This window comes from Labeo rohita, chromosome 8, assembly GCF_022985175.1.
Source record: "Labeo rohita strain BAU-BD-2019 chromosome 8, IGBB_LRoh.1.0, whole genome shotgun sequence".
NCBI classification, from domain to species: domain Eukaryota; kingdom Metazoa; phylum Chordata; class Actinopteri; order Cypriniformes; family Cyprinidae; genus Labeo; species Labeo rohita.
The window spans coordinates 17,329,993-17,346,083 of NC_066876.1; the positions used below are offsets into that span (position 1 = coordinate 17,329,993).

Sequence of the window (16,091 nt, forward strand, 5' to 3'; positions counted from 1 at the left end):
TGAATTGCCGCTAATTCAAAAGTGAAAGTAAAATGCACATGGTGCTTTAAAGCTATTTAAAAGCGATGGAAAAAGGGAAAATTCAAACAAACTAAAAACAATCAATTGCTTTACGCCAAATTACCGCCAATTTGAAAGTGAAAGTAAAATCGGTGTTGTCACACAACGATTAACCGGTGGGAAAATTTCCTCACCATCACAACCCTAGCGTGCACCGTCTTTGATTACGTTTAGAGGAAAGCTTGTGCATGTGTCGTGATACTCAGCAATATGGTGCTAGGTTGAAGGAGAGGAGAAGTGTTGAATAAAGTCATTTTGTTTTCTTTGCACACAAGTATTCTCATAGCTTCATAAAATTACAACTGAACCACTGATATCACATGGACTATTTCAACGATGTCCTTAAGACCTGGATCTTTCTAGTAGTACCCTAGCTGTCTATGAAGGGTCAGAGAGCTATCGGATTTCATCAAAAATATCTTAATTCGTGTTTCAAAGATGAATAAAGGTCTTACGGGTTTGGAACAACATGAGGGTGAGTAATTACTGACTGAATTTTCATTTTGGGTGAAGTAACCCTTGAGTAAGAAGTCATACAGAAAATTCTAGTGTTTAATGATAGTTCATTTCTATCATTACTGGTGACATAATATTAACATTCAGCACGGATCTGACACTAATAATTCAGAATATATGATCACACAGAAAACGAAGCTATTCTCTAAGCTGACTGACACATGATATTTGATATAATGGTATCTGATACCATTAGACTCAACAAACAGGCATTCATACTTCACTTCTGTCCAAACTCTTTTAAATATTCATTATGCAAGACTGTGAGTCACTTTTCTCCCTTTAAGTCAGCTATTATATCAATGCCACAACCATATTTGTCATGCTTTCACTTGGGTTGACAAACTCTGTCAGTCATCTTCACCGGGGCAAATCTCAGAAATGCCATACAACATAACCTCTCAAGATCACAGCTTATCTTTTCGCTTTTCTTAGTACAGTACACAATCCTTTCTATCCAATATTTAATCCCAAATGCCAAGTTTTGGAAATCATAACCGTAATTCCATTACACGTGCCCTTGAGCTTTGACAGCAGGAGTATCGTAAAAGTCCAAAGATCATAAAGTATTTTAAGCAGCCCTAATTTCACCAGTTTGGTATTTTACCAGTGGTGAGGGAGACATGCAGTGGATCAATACAGGCACAATCTTGGCATCCTTCCTTAAAAGACTTCCTGAGTTTATGGAACAGGTCCCACATACCTTCAAGCAAACTTTCAAATACATCTTTCAATCCGGTGACACTTCATATCTCACCAAAACAACACTGACAAGAGATTTATGCACTTTACAGCTTCCACAGAGCACATTACGCCATTAGCGCGATTGTATCACCGGGGACAAAATGTTCATACTGTTCATGTTTTTCCCCCCGACTACCATTAAAAGCTAAAACCACATATTAGAGAAATGCAAAAGCAAAGCCGACAGGTCTGACTTTTCCCTGCACCTACTGTGCACCCACTACATGATGCAAATATAGCAGACAGAAATAAATATAGGTGTGATTTGCCGCTTATTGACATTTTTTCCTGTAACGGCGTTGGAGGTTTGCTCTATAAATATGTATATGCAAGTCTTCCTCGATTTCACCCATATCCCACACAAATCTGGGGTTTAAATGAGTGTCCGACGTCTCCTTCGGCAGATATTCGCACCCGCCGTTTTTCTATCTGTCATGTTTTACCGCAATGCTCAATGTCACGCTTACACTGCAGGTTTGTGATTTGCATTTTTTGTGACAATCTCAACAAAAAGCGTCGGCGCCGTCACAGCAAAAGCAGTTCCCACAAAAACGCCACCTGATTTGGGGGAAAAAAGACAGATGATTTTGCGAGTGTGGATTAAAATAAAGCAAGCAATCAACATGTCCCCAACAGAGACGATTAGGACAGGGCTGATAAGATTAGTACGCAACAATCACCGTAATTTCATATACAGCTCCACGGCAATTAAGACATTTGCGTGTGATTATTTGTTGATGCAATTTAAAAGCTCCGCGGTTTCCCTCAATTAGCCAAGGTGAGGTTTGGCGGATGAAGCTGCCTGCCTTTGATTAGAGACAGAGCCGCTCTACACAGAAATACACCCTACCTGCATTGTGCTGCTGGCGCGGGCTGCTTCTGTTTACTGCACCCATGGGAAGAGAAAGGGGAGAGGGGAGAACAAAACAACATGGAGACAGATGAACATGATGTGTACAAATGACAGAAAGGAAATTCAGTGAAGTGAAGAGAAAATCAAAAGCTTTACATGCTAACACAAAACAATGGCTTGTGGCGGTCTGCAGATACGATGCATTAGCGCTTATGTAGGTGTAAACAGAAGATGAAAACACTATTTGGATAAAAATTAGACCGTGATGGTGGGCAGCGGGAAGGGGGGGTGAGAGCAAAAAGGCTGGAATGGATATAATTCGGCCACGCTGTTTCTCAGTGCATTTCATTTAAACACTGAACAAAATGTCAGGTACACGAGGTCAACAAAAACAGGCCTGAGCAATTTTCAACAAGCATGCAGTAATTCACGATAAGATATCTGCAACACTAAAAGGTATTGAGTTTTGGAATTGAATTATGATAATACGAAATGGCAAATATTTTAAAAGGGGGCTCCAATCTGCACTACACAAAGGCAAATGCAATTTACCAATTTTCCTAGACCTAATTACATGCTACAGGGAGCAAATTATATTTAAATATATATGGGAAGCGAAGAGGCGGAGAGAAATTAAATTGATAATTTCTACATTTGTTCATCCTGTTATCTAGATTGTTTTACAGGTTAATAAAATACTAATGAGCAAAGCAGGAGTCTGGGAACGTGTATGAAAACGTGTCTTCGGGAGAACAGGAGTCTGACAGCGAGATGGAGAGGCTGGGAAGTGAGGCAGGAGATGCTAGAGAGGCCGTGGGTGGGTGACTATGTCACATTGTGGTGTGGATGGAGAGAGAGAGAGAGAGAGAGAGAGAGAAACTTGAGGGAAAATATCACTGCCAAGAATAACAAGGGAACTTGAAACAACTGCGAAAATGGTAATCTGCCCCGAGCTTTAATAAAAGAACGCAGAGGTGAGGCTGGTCCATAAATTATTTCCCGTTCAATCGCACGAAATCCAGATGAAGACGGTGTGAACCCTGCTACTCGAGTAAATTAATATATTCATTGATTTCTGGAGACTGTAGGCAACGGTATGGCCCGTATTGCAGCACTGCAGGGCAGGACTGAGTGTCCTTCTTTAAGCAATAATATATGCTGAACTCAATATGCGTGCAGAAGAACTAATTGAGGGTGTAACTGATTCAGGGCTACAACAATTAAACCGATAAAGTCAGTAATAAACAATGACGATAACTGCTGGTGAAGTTGGTGAACCTCCATTAGTGACAGCTAGGGCTGGGTGATATGGCAAAAAAATTAAATCTCGATTTTTGACCGATTCTCGATTTTTTACGATTTTTAACTAGTCAACTTGAAAATGTAACTACAACATGATTCAAGTAACGTTTTCTTTATTAACCCTCTTGTTAAAGAAAATTAGATTCCAAGTGCACCACACATGATGTAAATATTAAACAAATAACTTAAATATCTTTGCAAAAAAGATGCATAAACTACAGCTACATCTTGTACAAATCTGTCTTACACATATTACATGTTAAGAAACAATAAAATGGAAATGCATTAAAAAAAATCTTAAGGTGATTAAGAAGGTGATTCAAATTCAAAATGACTGAAGGTAAAACACCAGTAGACAATTGTTACTGGATAAGTCCATTTCCAGAATAAAAATTTACAGATAATGTACTCACCCCTTTGTCATCCAAGATGTTCATGTCTTTCTTTCTTCAGTCGTGAAGAAATTATGTTTTTTGAGGAAAACATTTCAGCATTTTTCTTCATATAGTGGACTTCTATGGTGCCCTGAGTTTGAACTTCCAAAATGCATTTTAAATTCGGTTGTAAATGCGGTTGTAAATGATCCCAGCTGAGGAAGAAGAGTCTTATCTAGCGAAACAATTGGTTATTGTCATAAAAATACTACAATTTATATACTTCTTAAATGTCAAATGCTCATTTTGTCTTACTCTGCCTGAACTCTGTTTTTGTACAGAATACACAGTTTAACGAAAGCAAGGTAAGACGAGCATTTTAGAGTTCAAAAGAGTTCAGGCAGAGTAAGACAAAACGAGCATTTGACATTTAAGAAGTATATAAATTGTAGTATTTTTATGAAAATAACCGATCGTTTCGCTAGATAAGACCCTTCTTCCTCAGCTGGGATTGTTTACAACTGCATTTAAACCGCACTTTGGAAGTTCAAAATTGGGGCACCATAGCAGTCCATTATATGGAGAAAAATCCTGAAATGTTTTCACTCAAAAAAACAATTTCTTTACGACTGAAGAAAGAAAGACATGAACATCTTGGATGACAAGGGGGTGAGTACATTATCTGTAAATTTTTGTTCTGGAAGTGGACTACTTCAACAATTAACAGCAGCTTTCAGCCTGTCATAACGAAGCAAACATGAAATATCAGACATACAGTAGTAGTTCTTCACAGGTTTTTTTTATTCGATTGCACTGCTTTTCCATTGTTTTCTCTATGTAAACACAGATGCGTTTGACTGTTGCACTCATGTCTCTTGCAGCGTCTCATGCATGAAACGGCATTATAAAAACACAGTTAAAAGAAATTAACTCCCATCTATTTGCAGGTTTTTCTTATTCCACTGCCCACATCGCATCTTTGTCAACAGAAAAGCGCAGTCTGTGCGAATGGCCCCTAGCAATTTGAGCGCGTCACAAGTGAGTGGTTAATCATGTGCGCCGACATGCGGTTTAATCATTCTTTTCTGTTTACGGTTATCATTGACATATTGTCAAAGTGTGATTCCTTGATTTCTAAAAATAAAATTGTGGCAAAACATTAAATTTAAATTAATCAATAAAATCGAGAAAAAATAAAAAATAATCGCCCAGCCCTATTGAAAGCACAATATAGTTGCATCTCTATTAGACATATACCCTCATCACTAACATTTCACATCCTGGCAGAAAGCGAGTGATCAAAGAAAACCAAAAATGAACTTTCTGTCATCATTTATTCACCCTTACTTAGCTTCAAAACTGTATGACTTTCTTTGTTCTTTGGAACACAAAAGCAGATGAATGAATATCCCATTTTGCAAATTTATTGGCAGCACACTATGACTCACGTTAATGTTTAAAAGACCCGAGCGTGTCAGCAAAAAGTACATGCGGTTTGCTGATAATTTTCCAAGTGCTCCAGTCGGTTTTAGTTCAATATAATTCACGACAATCCTCGACGGGCACTTTTGGTGAAAAACAATCCAATATTGAAGCACTTTTATGGTAAAATCATGCCCTCCATGGCTTTCCTACAGCATCCAGAGCCATTAAAACAACAGAATATCCCAATGGATATTAAATAAATGTTCTTTTTGTGAAGAAAGGAAGTGTGGAATGACACAAGGGTGAGTTAATGATGACAAAATGTTCATTCTGGGATGAACTATCCTTTGAAATGTCACTGTCATCCTTAAATTGCAAGTACTTTGAGTGCAATTATCAAAACAATATTGATTCCCAGGCTTCAAATTTAGATGTTAAAGCCATCATAATTGAAACCTTAAATCAAGTTGTACATTTAAACCCCCAAGTGGCTGAGGTTTGATAACGTCAGTTATTTAAAAGAGTGTGCTGCTTTCAAACTGAATTTTCTCAAATCAAAGTGATCAGAATAGTTGTTCGCTGTAGCCCGAAATAGATCCTCAAACCAGCACACAATGGACTGCAAATCAGCCGTGTCATATTCATATTGCAAAAGGTTGGACATATAACCAGGGACTCATAAATATTCTGAAGGGGATTCGTGCAAAATCAAATCTGTTTCCTGGGCAGCCAGAGCTGAGGAATGTGACTTTTCTGCCTCTGACAGCCGAATCAACGGCATGGTTGGAGAGCAACTTTTCAACAAAAATAAATGCGCATTTCTGATCCCCATTACCGCTGAATGTCACCGTTTATATAATTATTTATTAACTTCTTCATTGTGGTGCAATGTTCCAGCCTCACCGGCCATCTGTCCACAGCGAGGTGTTACGTGTGCATTCTATTATAGCGGCCCTGAAGGGGGCCGAATAGGCTGGACCAGCGTTCACCTTCTGCTAATGGCGGAGAACACCCTGCGGGCAGTCTCCAGTCGGCACTGTCCACAGGGACTCGGACCTTCTGTCAGGGCTTAGGATCAGAGTTTTTACCTTGACAAAGTTATCATGGACATGTTTATACAGGCCAGCGGAGCAAAAAACAACATCCAAAGAGGTCTGTGTTTTTAAAAAAGCAGAAAGGACAAGAAAGGTGGCCTCCTTTCCAAAGGAAGCTAATGAGAACAATTCAAGTATAAGAACGAAACGTAAAAAACGTTACGCAATTCAGACTTGCCTTGATGCTCTCCAGATACCACTTAAAATTTTAATGTTTTGAACTCACCTACAGTGTTGGTGAGCTCCAACTAGTTCCCACTGGTGAATGTTCTCACGCCACAGCAGCTCCCACACACTCTCACTCCACCTGATGCTTCTTTGACAGAAAGCCCAGATGGAGAGCCATTCTAATGACTGGCATGTGTTGCTATCTCTCTATTAACCTTAGAAGAACTCTTAATCTATATATCCCTTTTGTGTTACACCTAATCTATTCTCTTTTTGGCTGACTTTCAAGCACACGTCTCTCGCTCCCACACTATCCCTTCCCCCATCTCTTTCTTTTTCACACGATTCCTCTGTGAATATAAGTTCTCTTGAGCTGAGAATCAAGAAGTGGTTCCTATTCAGTGCAACTTTATATAAAAAAAAAATATGAGAAGTAAAAAGCTTTTTTAAAAAAATCAATCATTTTTAATAAATCAACATCAGAGTCACTGAATTAACATCTGACTCAACCACTGAACCACAATTGATTACGATTGGTCATTTTCATTTACTGAATTCTACATTTAAGAAAATGTAACTCTCTTATGTTGTACTTAATGTTACTTGAAAAGGCATTAACTGCTTTTTATTATTGTACTGTTCTCTGAGGTCCATTTATAATGTTAACAATTTTTTACATCAAAAAACATAATTTAGAAGTAATAAGCTATTTTCGACAACTGGTTGTTTTGGCAGATTGGCTTGTTTTTTTTTTTTGTTTTTTTTTTGACTAACAAGAAAGTTTTGAGTTCTGAAACTTACAGGATGTTTTTATAGTAGAATAACATCTTATATATCAGAAGATAAAGGGAATTTTGATTTCTCAGTTCATGACCCCTTTAAACCTACAAGGCTCTTTTCTGTGAAAACCAAAATGAGATATTAGGAAGAATAATAGCCTCAGTCACCATTCATTGTATATTTTTTCCATAAAATAAAATTGAAAGTGACTAGTCAACCTGCCTAACATCTAATTTTAAGCTTCAGAGAAGAAATAGACTCACGAAGGTTTAAAATACCTTGAGGGTAAATAAAATGACTAAATGTAATTTTTTGGGGGGGTGAACTATCCTTTCAAATCAGTGTAATTACTGACCGGGAATTATGCATATAATAACGTGTCTTAAAGGATTACTGCATCTTAAGAATTTCCTTGTAATTTACTCACCCCAGTGTCATCCAAGATGTTCATGTTGTTCTTTCTTCAGTCGCAAAGAAATTAATTTTTTTTTAGGAAAACATTTCAGAATTTTTCTCCATATAGTGGACTTCAATGGTGCTCAATGGATTGAAGGTTAAAAATGCAGTTTCAGTGCAGCGTCAAGGGTTCCAGGGTAGGTTTTTTTTTTTTTTTTTTAAACTAAATAACCAATCATTTCGCTAGATAAGATCCTTATTCCTTGGCTGGGATCGTTTAGAGTCCTTTGACGCGCCATTTTTCAATCTGTTGAGCACCACTGAAATCCATTATGTTTTCCTCAAAAAAAAAAAAAAAAAAAAAAAATTGTGGTCAGAAAGGGTTAGAAAGCTCTCGGATTTCATCAAAAATATCTTAATTTGTGTTCCTAAGATAAACAAAGATCTTACAGGTATGGAACAACATGAGGGTCAGTAATTAATGACAGAATTTTCATTTTTGGGTGCACTATCCCTTTAAAAAACTGTTAAGGAATTGGAATCTGAACCAGAACCATTAAATCCCTAACCATTCCGATCCCTAGTCTTCTCCCTGCTGAATTCCCATTTCTCTACTGTTCTCCCTGCAGGTGAGTTGAGTCTGGATACAGCCGCAAGGCTGCAGCAACAGGATGTGACTAGCAACAAAGCCTCTCTGAGTCAGTGCATCCTTCTGAAGGATGAGATCTCATTAGCCTGTATGAAAACCTGCAGAGAATGAGAGGTGGGACCTCGGACCACCTGACTACATCCTGGCCTCTGTCCAGCTCACTTATCTCAATCTCATCCTGCGTGTAACGCCACAGAGCGGCACTTAATTACGAGCCGAATCGCACTTCAAAGGCTCGGCTGCCGTCGCCGGCACGCAAACTCCCCGGGGTGTTTATCACTGAAAGGAAACTACTACGCATGGGTCTAGACGTGACACACTCGAGATGCCAGTCGGGGTAATGGCTAACACAAGCAAAAGCATGCTGAACTCGTAAATAAAAGAAACGAACAAACAAGGGAGGAGTTCTGGCAAAAACATAAAAGACCACACTGGTAAGGGACAGTGTTCTGGTAATTAAACACGAAGAACAAAAGCATGAAACGACTCATTCCGTGGCCTGCGGATCTCACACGGCCCGCGTTTGCTGGAACAGCGTCAGCCGTATCCCGAGAGCTCCTATTCCTGTTAACAAATAGGTCAATATTGCCTGGTAATGCAGAACAGATACTCTCTCCTCGTGCCATTTTTTTGGCCCTGTACGACAGACACAATTGTACACATCAATATAAACAGACAAAGAGGATCAAAGCGTCAGAGGCTCGCTGCTTCTCTGCAGAAAGCTTCTCCACCTGAGTAAACACAGAGCTTTCATCTTCCCATTCCGGTCGCCCTGGGCACAGAGAGTGCTGGGTAGCGCTCTTTCCACCGTCTGGGTGGATTACAATGCTGCACACACAGTCCACGTACGCGCTGCGTGCTTCCTCAACTGTTACTTTAAAGCTTTGCGATTTAATAAGTTATGGATATCGAACAGGCAGACACAATAGGTTGGATTTGAAGTGCTGGCGCTGGCTGAGGCCGGAGATGAGTAATGCGTGATGGACAGTTAGAGAGCTCTAAGTAAAAAACACAAAGAGATGATATGCAAAACAAGTGTCGGTCGTACAGATGGTGTCTCAAAGGAAATTTCAAGTGGCATTTGTGAGCGTGGCCAACCAAAAGGGACTGCTGGTGTACTTCCAAGAGTAGACAATCCAGCCGTGCGCAGTGATAACCTGTGTTGAATTTTTCGGAAGAAAAGGAACTGAGATAAACATACAAGAGGGGGAGAAAACAAAGGGAGAAAGTGGCTGGTTGCAGATTTACAGAAAGAAGGACCAGTAGCCCAAACCCTGGGTGGCAGAACAGCATGCCATGCTTCGGTGGAAACACCACGAACAAACACAACACACGAAAACTCACATGGTCTCCTGCAAGAGGAAACAGCTGAGGCGCTGATTCGAGCGTGGCCCTGAAAGCAAAGCATACATCTTTGAAAACATGCACAGGGACAACAGGGAACTTCTATATGGGATCATTAATTCAGCGCACCAACTTACCGTGTCTCATTAATGCACTGGCACCGAGTTTATCTGTTTATCTAACTCCTTACCAGGTCACTAAATACACCGAAGATGCTTTACAACGCTGACAAAATCAGAGACGGATAAGGCAGTAAAAGTTGACGGGTCAAGGTAGAACCATCATGAGGGATGACTTGCGCTATTCGGAAGTCTAATCACCCAGGCCGTTTCCACCCAGAGAGATGAGGGCAGGCCCAGACTGCAGGGTTCTTACAGCTTGTGTTACATCACACTGTATGGGGCCTCAGCCATCACGATCCCGACCGGTGGCACTACTTCGGGCAGAGTTATGGGTAAGAGCTGCAGGATGGAAGTGGAAGATATTTCATGCAACTAAGTATGGATTGAAATGGCCTTCACAAAATGAACGGAGAGAGGAAAATCACCTAGGCTGCATGTCCACCAAAGCATTTTTAGCCAGCTGAAAACACCCAGCTTTGAACACTTGAGAACACAGCGTTTTTTTTGGGGGGGGGGGGTTTTCGGTGAGATGCTGTGGTTGCTATGATGAAAAAAAAATACACTTTAGCAATATGGCAGACACATTGTGAATAAAATGCTTCTCCAAGCATCACTTTTCATAACAATAATATGGTAGTCTGGCATTTCCATCTGGCAAAGGCATAAATACTCAGAGACAAGCAATATTAACTTCTCCAATGATGTTCAGTCGTAGTACAAGCAGGGTGGTCAGTATTAGTCCCACCCCTCCTCCACTCTGATTGGTTAGCTGACTGGAAAGTGACAGTAACGAGGGCAGCGTTTTACTTCAAGTTGAACATTCTTCAACTCTCGGCGTCAAGATAAATAAAAAGATGCTCAGCGCTCGGCATGCTCCTGGCAATTTAAAAAACGTGGTGCTCCCATTGAGAGCACTTGAAAAAAATATGCTAGCTGCAAGGAAAAACACTTTGGTGGACATGTAGCCTAAAAACCGAGGTGAGCACTGCATCAAAAGGTGAAATAAAACACAGAATTGTGGGATAGAATTAAAAGGCTTAGGTAAAACTGCAACAAGCCTTCATCATTCGGTGTCTAAAAGAAGGATGCAGATTAGAGCTGTATAATAAAAATAATAATAATAAAGTTATGAGGGCTGTATATCAATAAACAAATTTGATTCTAATTCACAACAGTGCTATTTTAGTACAATTAACATACTTTCTATTTTCATTTTAATTCTAGCAAAAATTTTAGTAATTGCTTTTTTAAAATGTGTTTATAGAGTTTTTTTGTTTGTTTTGATTTAGTTGTTTTAGCATCTGTAGCTTTAGTATTTTATTTCAGGCAGTTTTTTAAGATTCAGATTCAGATTCATACTTTAAGAGCAGATTCATACTTTAAGCATACTTAATTTAATTTCAGATAATCTTTATTATTTTTATTATTATTTTTAATTCATTTAACAATAATAGACCTGATTCACAAGTTGTTTTGATCCAAACTGATTTTAAATTGTATTCACTTGAGTATAAAAATATTAAATATAAAATCTTATACTGTACATTATTATTATTATTATCATTATTATTATTATTATCATTATTATTGTATGTGACCCTGGACCACAAAACCAGTCAGAAGTAGTATGGGTATATTTGTAGCAATAGCCAAAAATACATTGTATGGGCCAAATTTATAGATTTTTTCTTTTATGCAAAAAAATCATTAGGATATTAAGTAAAGATTATGTTTCATAAAGATATTTTTTACATTTCCTATCCTAATTTTTGATTAGCAATATGCATTGCTAAGAACTTCATTTGGTCAACTTTAAAGGCGATTTTCTCAATATTTTGCACCCTTAGATTCCAGATTTTCAAATAGTTGTATCTCAGCCAAATATTGCCCTATCCTAACAATTACATCCATACATCAATATAAAGGTCTATTTATTTAGCTTTCAGATAATGTATAAATCTCAATGTAAAAAAAAAAAAAAAAATTACCCTTATGACTGGTTTTGCAGTCCGGGGTCACATATATACAATATAGATTTTTTGTTGATTTTTTACAATAATAATATTATTTACAATATTAATTTCAAAAATTATTACAAATTACCAACAGGTCCAAACTATGCAGTTCATTTGTTCTTCATTTGTTATAATAATTCAGTATTTGCAATAATAATTGAATAATTGAGCATTTTTGAGTGATTCATTAAAAAGACTGGCTCAGAAGAGTCCGCATTGCTCCAATTATCAGACAATTTCCTTATAATTTAATTTACAAAGTAGTCCGGCGACATGATTAATTGTGCTAATTGTCTTAGCGCCTTTTTTTTTCTATAATCAATCACACTAAATTAATTTGAACCAAAAAAAAAAAAAAAAAAACTACAAATGGCAAACAAAATCTTTTCGAATTTCTTGTTCACATATATAAAAAAAAAAACGATTACTGCTCAGCAGGCGTGTCATTCTGAAAGGCTCAGTGCTCACACACTGACCCATGCAGAGAGAAAAGCAAGCAAGCTTGCGCAATGAAGTTGGGAGTTTAGCATAACAGGTCCCCCACGCGGAGTGATCAGATGGGCCGCAGCATGACTCTATGAGACAGGGTGACCCCCTCATGTGCAAATGAATCTAAATAAATAAATAAGCACACCAACATGAATTGGAAAAAATATAGAGATGACAAATGATTTTGGTGCTGGTAAAACAGGCTAGAAACGCAAAAAGCCTCTCAGCAGGATTGGCTGGAGAGCTGAAAAACAGAGCAGTGGGAGATGTCCAGTACGTTCCATTAACAGGTGTCCTCCAGCTATACGGAGCTGACCACTGATCAATCTCCCTCACTGGTATAGATCCAACTGTTTGGGCAAGCATCAAAAACGACTTATTCTGGCTGGAAGGGGTTTCCATTTGGCTAAATATTCAAGCATTTTAATAAGAACTGTCACTTCTATAAAAAAGATTTATGACTAGAAGGGAAATAACACAAAACAGAAGCTAATCCATAAAACTTCATATCTCGGCTATGGAAGGGAGGAATGCCAGAGTAAATGAGCTCTTAAGTGCTTTTTCATTTAAATGGCTGAACGGCAGCGTGGAGGGCAGAGCTTAATATTAACAGGCTTAGACTGGCATAATAAAGCAAAATAAACAGACATTTCCTTCGTACAGAAGTAAAAAGAACAGCCCTTTCATCAGGTTTAGATGTGACAATGACACCGGCTTAGACACAACAAAAAATTCAGAGTGTTGCATTCGAACCAACACTGGGAAAGAAAAAGTTGGTAATCTTAATGAGAAGAAAAATGTAAAAAAATAGTAATAATAATAATAATAATTATATATATATATATATATTATTTTACCCTATACATTATATTTGAAAAAAAACCTCATAATTAAAGAAGTTCACTTCCAGAAAAAAAATTCACAGATTATTTACTCACCCCCTTGTCATCCAAGATGTTCATGCCTTTCTTTTGGAGGAAAAACATAAGTTTATATATTTTTATTAACCTCAAATACTCATCTTGTCTAGCCCTGCATGTACTCTGTGTATTCCGGTTCAAGACAGTTAGCGTAGGCTGAAAAACTCCCATCCCATTTCTTCTCCAACTTCAAAATCGCCCTACTGTACATCGCTGTTTTACCTTTTTATTTGTAAAGGATATTTGATCTTCTTTGCACATTCACTTTGTAAACACTGGGTTGGTACTTCTGCAGCGATGTCGGATGATTTTGAAGTTGGAGGACAAAACGAGATGTGATTTTTTCAACATAAAAAGCATATAAACTGTAATTTATTTATTTTTTTTTTTAAATAACCGTTCGTTTCTAGATAAGACACATTTTCCTTGGCTGAAATCGTTTAGAGCCCTTTGAAGCTGCATTTTAACTGCATTTTGGAAGTTCAAACTTGCGGGCACTTTAAAAGTCCACTATGTGGACAGAAATCTGTATTTACAAATTGTCAGTACATTTTTATCCTAGAAGTGGACTTTTCCTTTAATTGGTGTTAATCTGGCATCTGGTGCTAATTTTCTTTTTAACTGTCAGCATTCCTTTAATTTTCACTGAGATTGCAAGATGGCGGGCCGCTCTAAGTTGACAGAAACCCTGTGAAAGGAGGTTGTCCAGATGAAGGCCAAGGGGATGACCCTTTTAGCCACTGCAAGAGAAGTTGGTCATTCCAAATCTGTGATTTCTCGATTATTGCAGGTTTACAAGGACCATAATTCATTCAAGTCCTCCAAAAATACTGCTCGTCAATGTAAAACAAATGCACGAGAAGACAGGATACTGCAGAGACTCTCAATGGGGAATGGGTTCAACACTGCAGCTGGAATTGCTACTCTACAGTAACCAAACCTCTCACCAACAGAAAGAAAAAGCTAAGCTCATCTTTGCTGAGGAGCATGTTGTGTGGAGAGAGGAGAACTAGTCCAAGGTTCACTTTAGTGATGAGAGCCATTTTAATTTATTTGGGTCTGATGGGAAACAATGAAGCGATGAAGATTAATAATATAAGTATCTAGAGTAAAACTGTTTTTTTATTTAAAATGTTATTTAAATTAAATTTCCATTTTATTTAAACTAAATGTTTTGTATTTTAGTGTCATGATTTCAGTGTTTTGTGGGCAACAGTGCTCCATCTACACATGATTCTCCGCCATGGCTCATGTAAGATGTGCTTCAGCTGAGCATTATACATCACTCTGCCATACTATACATCATTTCTCATTCTCTTTGGTCAGGTGAGCAGGTTGGCCCCCGTCCATCTAGCCGTGTCTCTCTGTGCTGACAGGAGCCCCTCAGCATGAACCTGGCCCTTCCTGCTGAGCATCTGGCCGACAAAGACAGACAAGACTTTGAGAAGTTGGTGGTCGTGAGAACCGTGTAGGATCGTTGTCCGGCGCTCCAAAAGAGGCCAGTCTGGCCCCCCTGGTGCACTGTGACTCAACAGAGGGCACCACAGCCTCTCTTCCTCTCCCTTTTAGCTAATTAGCTCAGCTGGAGAGAGAAGCAGGGTGCTCCAGAAAAAAAAAATAAGAGAGAAAGAACGAGGGTAAAAAAAGAAAACAGATGACCTCCTCCAGTTGAAGCAGCCTTCGAAATAGCTGACCCACTTGTAGACACACTTTCGGATATTTGCGTGTCCTCAATGCAGTAACCCATATAGCGGTGTAGTCTACATAGGGCAGGGTGGAAATGCAGAACTCATCTCTGGCTGAGCGGAGGGGAAAGAATGATGATGTGCATTGCGTTCAGAAAGCCTGAGGGTCTCGTGCTCATGCATGTGCAGTTCCTCTCCGCGCTCATCCATTGCCGGCGCATCTGAGGTAGACAGGAAGAAGATTCTCCCACATCCTCCCACGCGACCATTTCCACGCTGGCTGTTTTTGGCACCGCAGCAAACAACGAGCCGGCTTACTGTGAAAATGTCGCTTATCTAATGCAACAGCTCCATAATGAGCACTCTTTCTAATATTTCAGCACTTTTCATCAACACCGAGGTCTGATGGCTCTCCGACGCATTAGCGCCACGATAGCCGTGGAATGGATTGTCAAGCAATTTGAAAAAGCCATCCGAATTCACATCACATACGCATATTAGCAGTAATACAAAGCAGAAAGTCTGCAGAGATGTTAAATGCCAGGGGGAAAATGGACCACGTCTCCACGGGAGTCCAACTGAAAGCTATTTTAGTGTAAAGGGACTAAAGGCATACTGATGTGGGCACTGCAAGGGCACGGAATATATGACAGAAATCTGTAAAGAAAATCTCGATCATTCTTCTTAACCATCACAAATGCTTAAAAAACCACAAACAGATTTATAACTAGAAAGGCATCTCTCAAAACAGCGCTAATAGCTTTTAATCAAACTATCAAACATCACTTGGTCTTCATTTGAGTAAGTGTTGCAAGCGAAAGAGAGAAGACTGTTTAAAGGCGGGGTTTGTCTCTGATGCTTTAATATCTGTTGCATTAATCTCTGTTAATGAGTCATTTAAAGTTTAAAGCACTTGAACACAGTTTGCTGACTCACCGCAATATAGCATCAAGATTTGTTGTGTGAGCACCATTAAAAAGCCGCCTGTGGGAACAAGAAAGCACCTTGCTTTCGATACAAATTAATAATAAAAACAAATAAAAAGGAGGATGGGAATTATTAAACGGGACGGGGGAAAGGAGGCCAGTCAAACTATTGAAAGGGCAGTGGACAAAAGGGTTAGCAAAAGTGTTGTTGAAATCAGAAACCACAGCT

At 38.8% G+C, this 16,091-nt stretch overlaps 1 protein-coding gene across 4 annotated transcripts in view; it reads right to left on the reverse strand.

Moving 5' to 3' along the window:
- ccser1 (coiled-coil serine-rich protein 1) overlaps nucleotides 1–16,091 on the reverse strand; it is a 106,273-nt gene that overhangs the window by 30,851 nt on the left and 59,331 nt on the right. The window contains exons 10-11 of one of the 4 annotated variants that reach the window (XM_051117357.1): nucleotides 9,706–9,754; nucleotides 2,171–2,206 (exon numbers count right to left, since the gene is read on the reverse strand). The exons of 1 other annotated variant lie outside the window; for it this stretch is intronic. In XM_051117357.1, coding sequence (XP_050973314.1) covers nucleotides 2,171–2,206; nucleotides 9,706–9,754 — 85 coding nt within the window. The remainder of the gene's footprint in view (nucleotides 1–2,170; nucleotides 2,207–9,705; nucleotides 9,755–16,091) is intronic. 2 more of the 4 variants (XM_051117358.1, XM_051117359.1) reach the window with 2 other exon arrangements.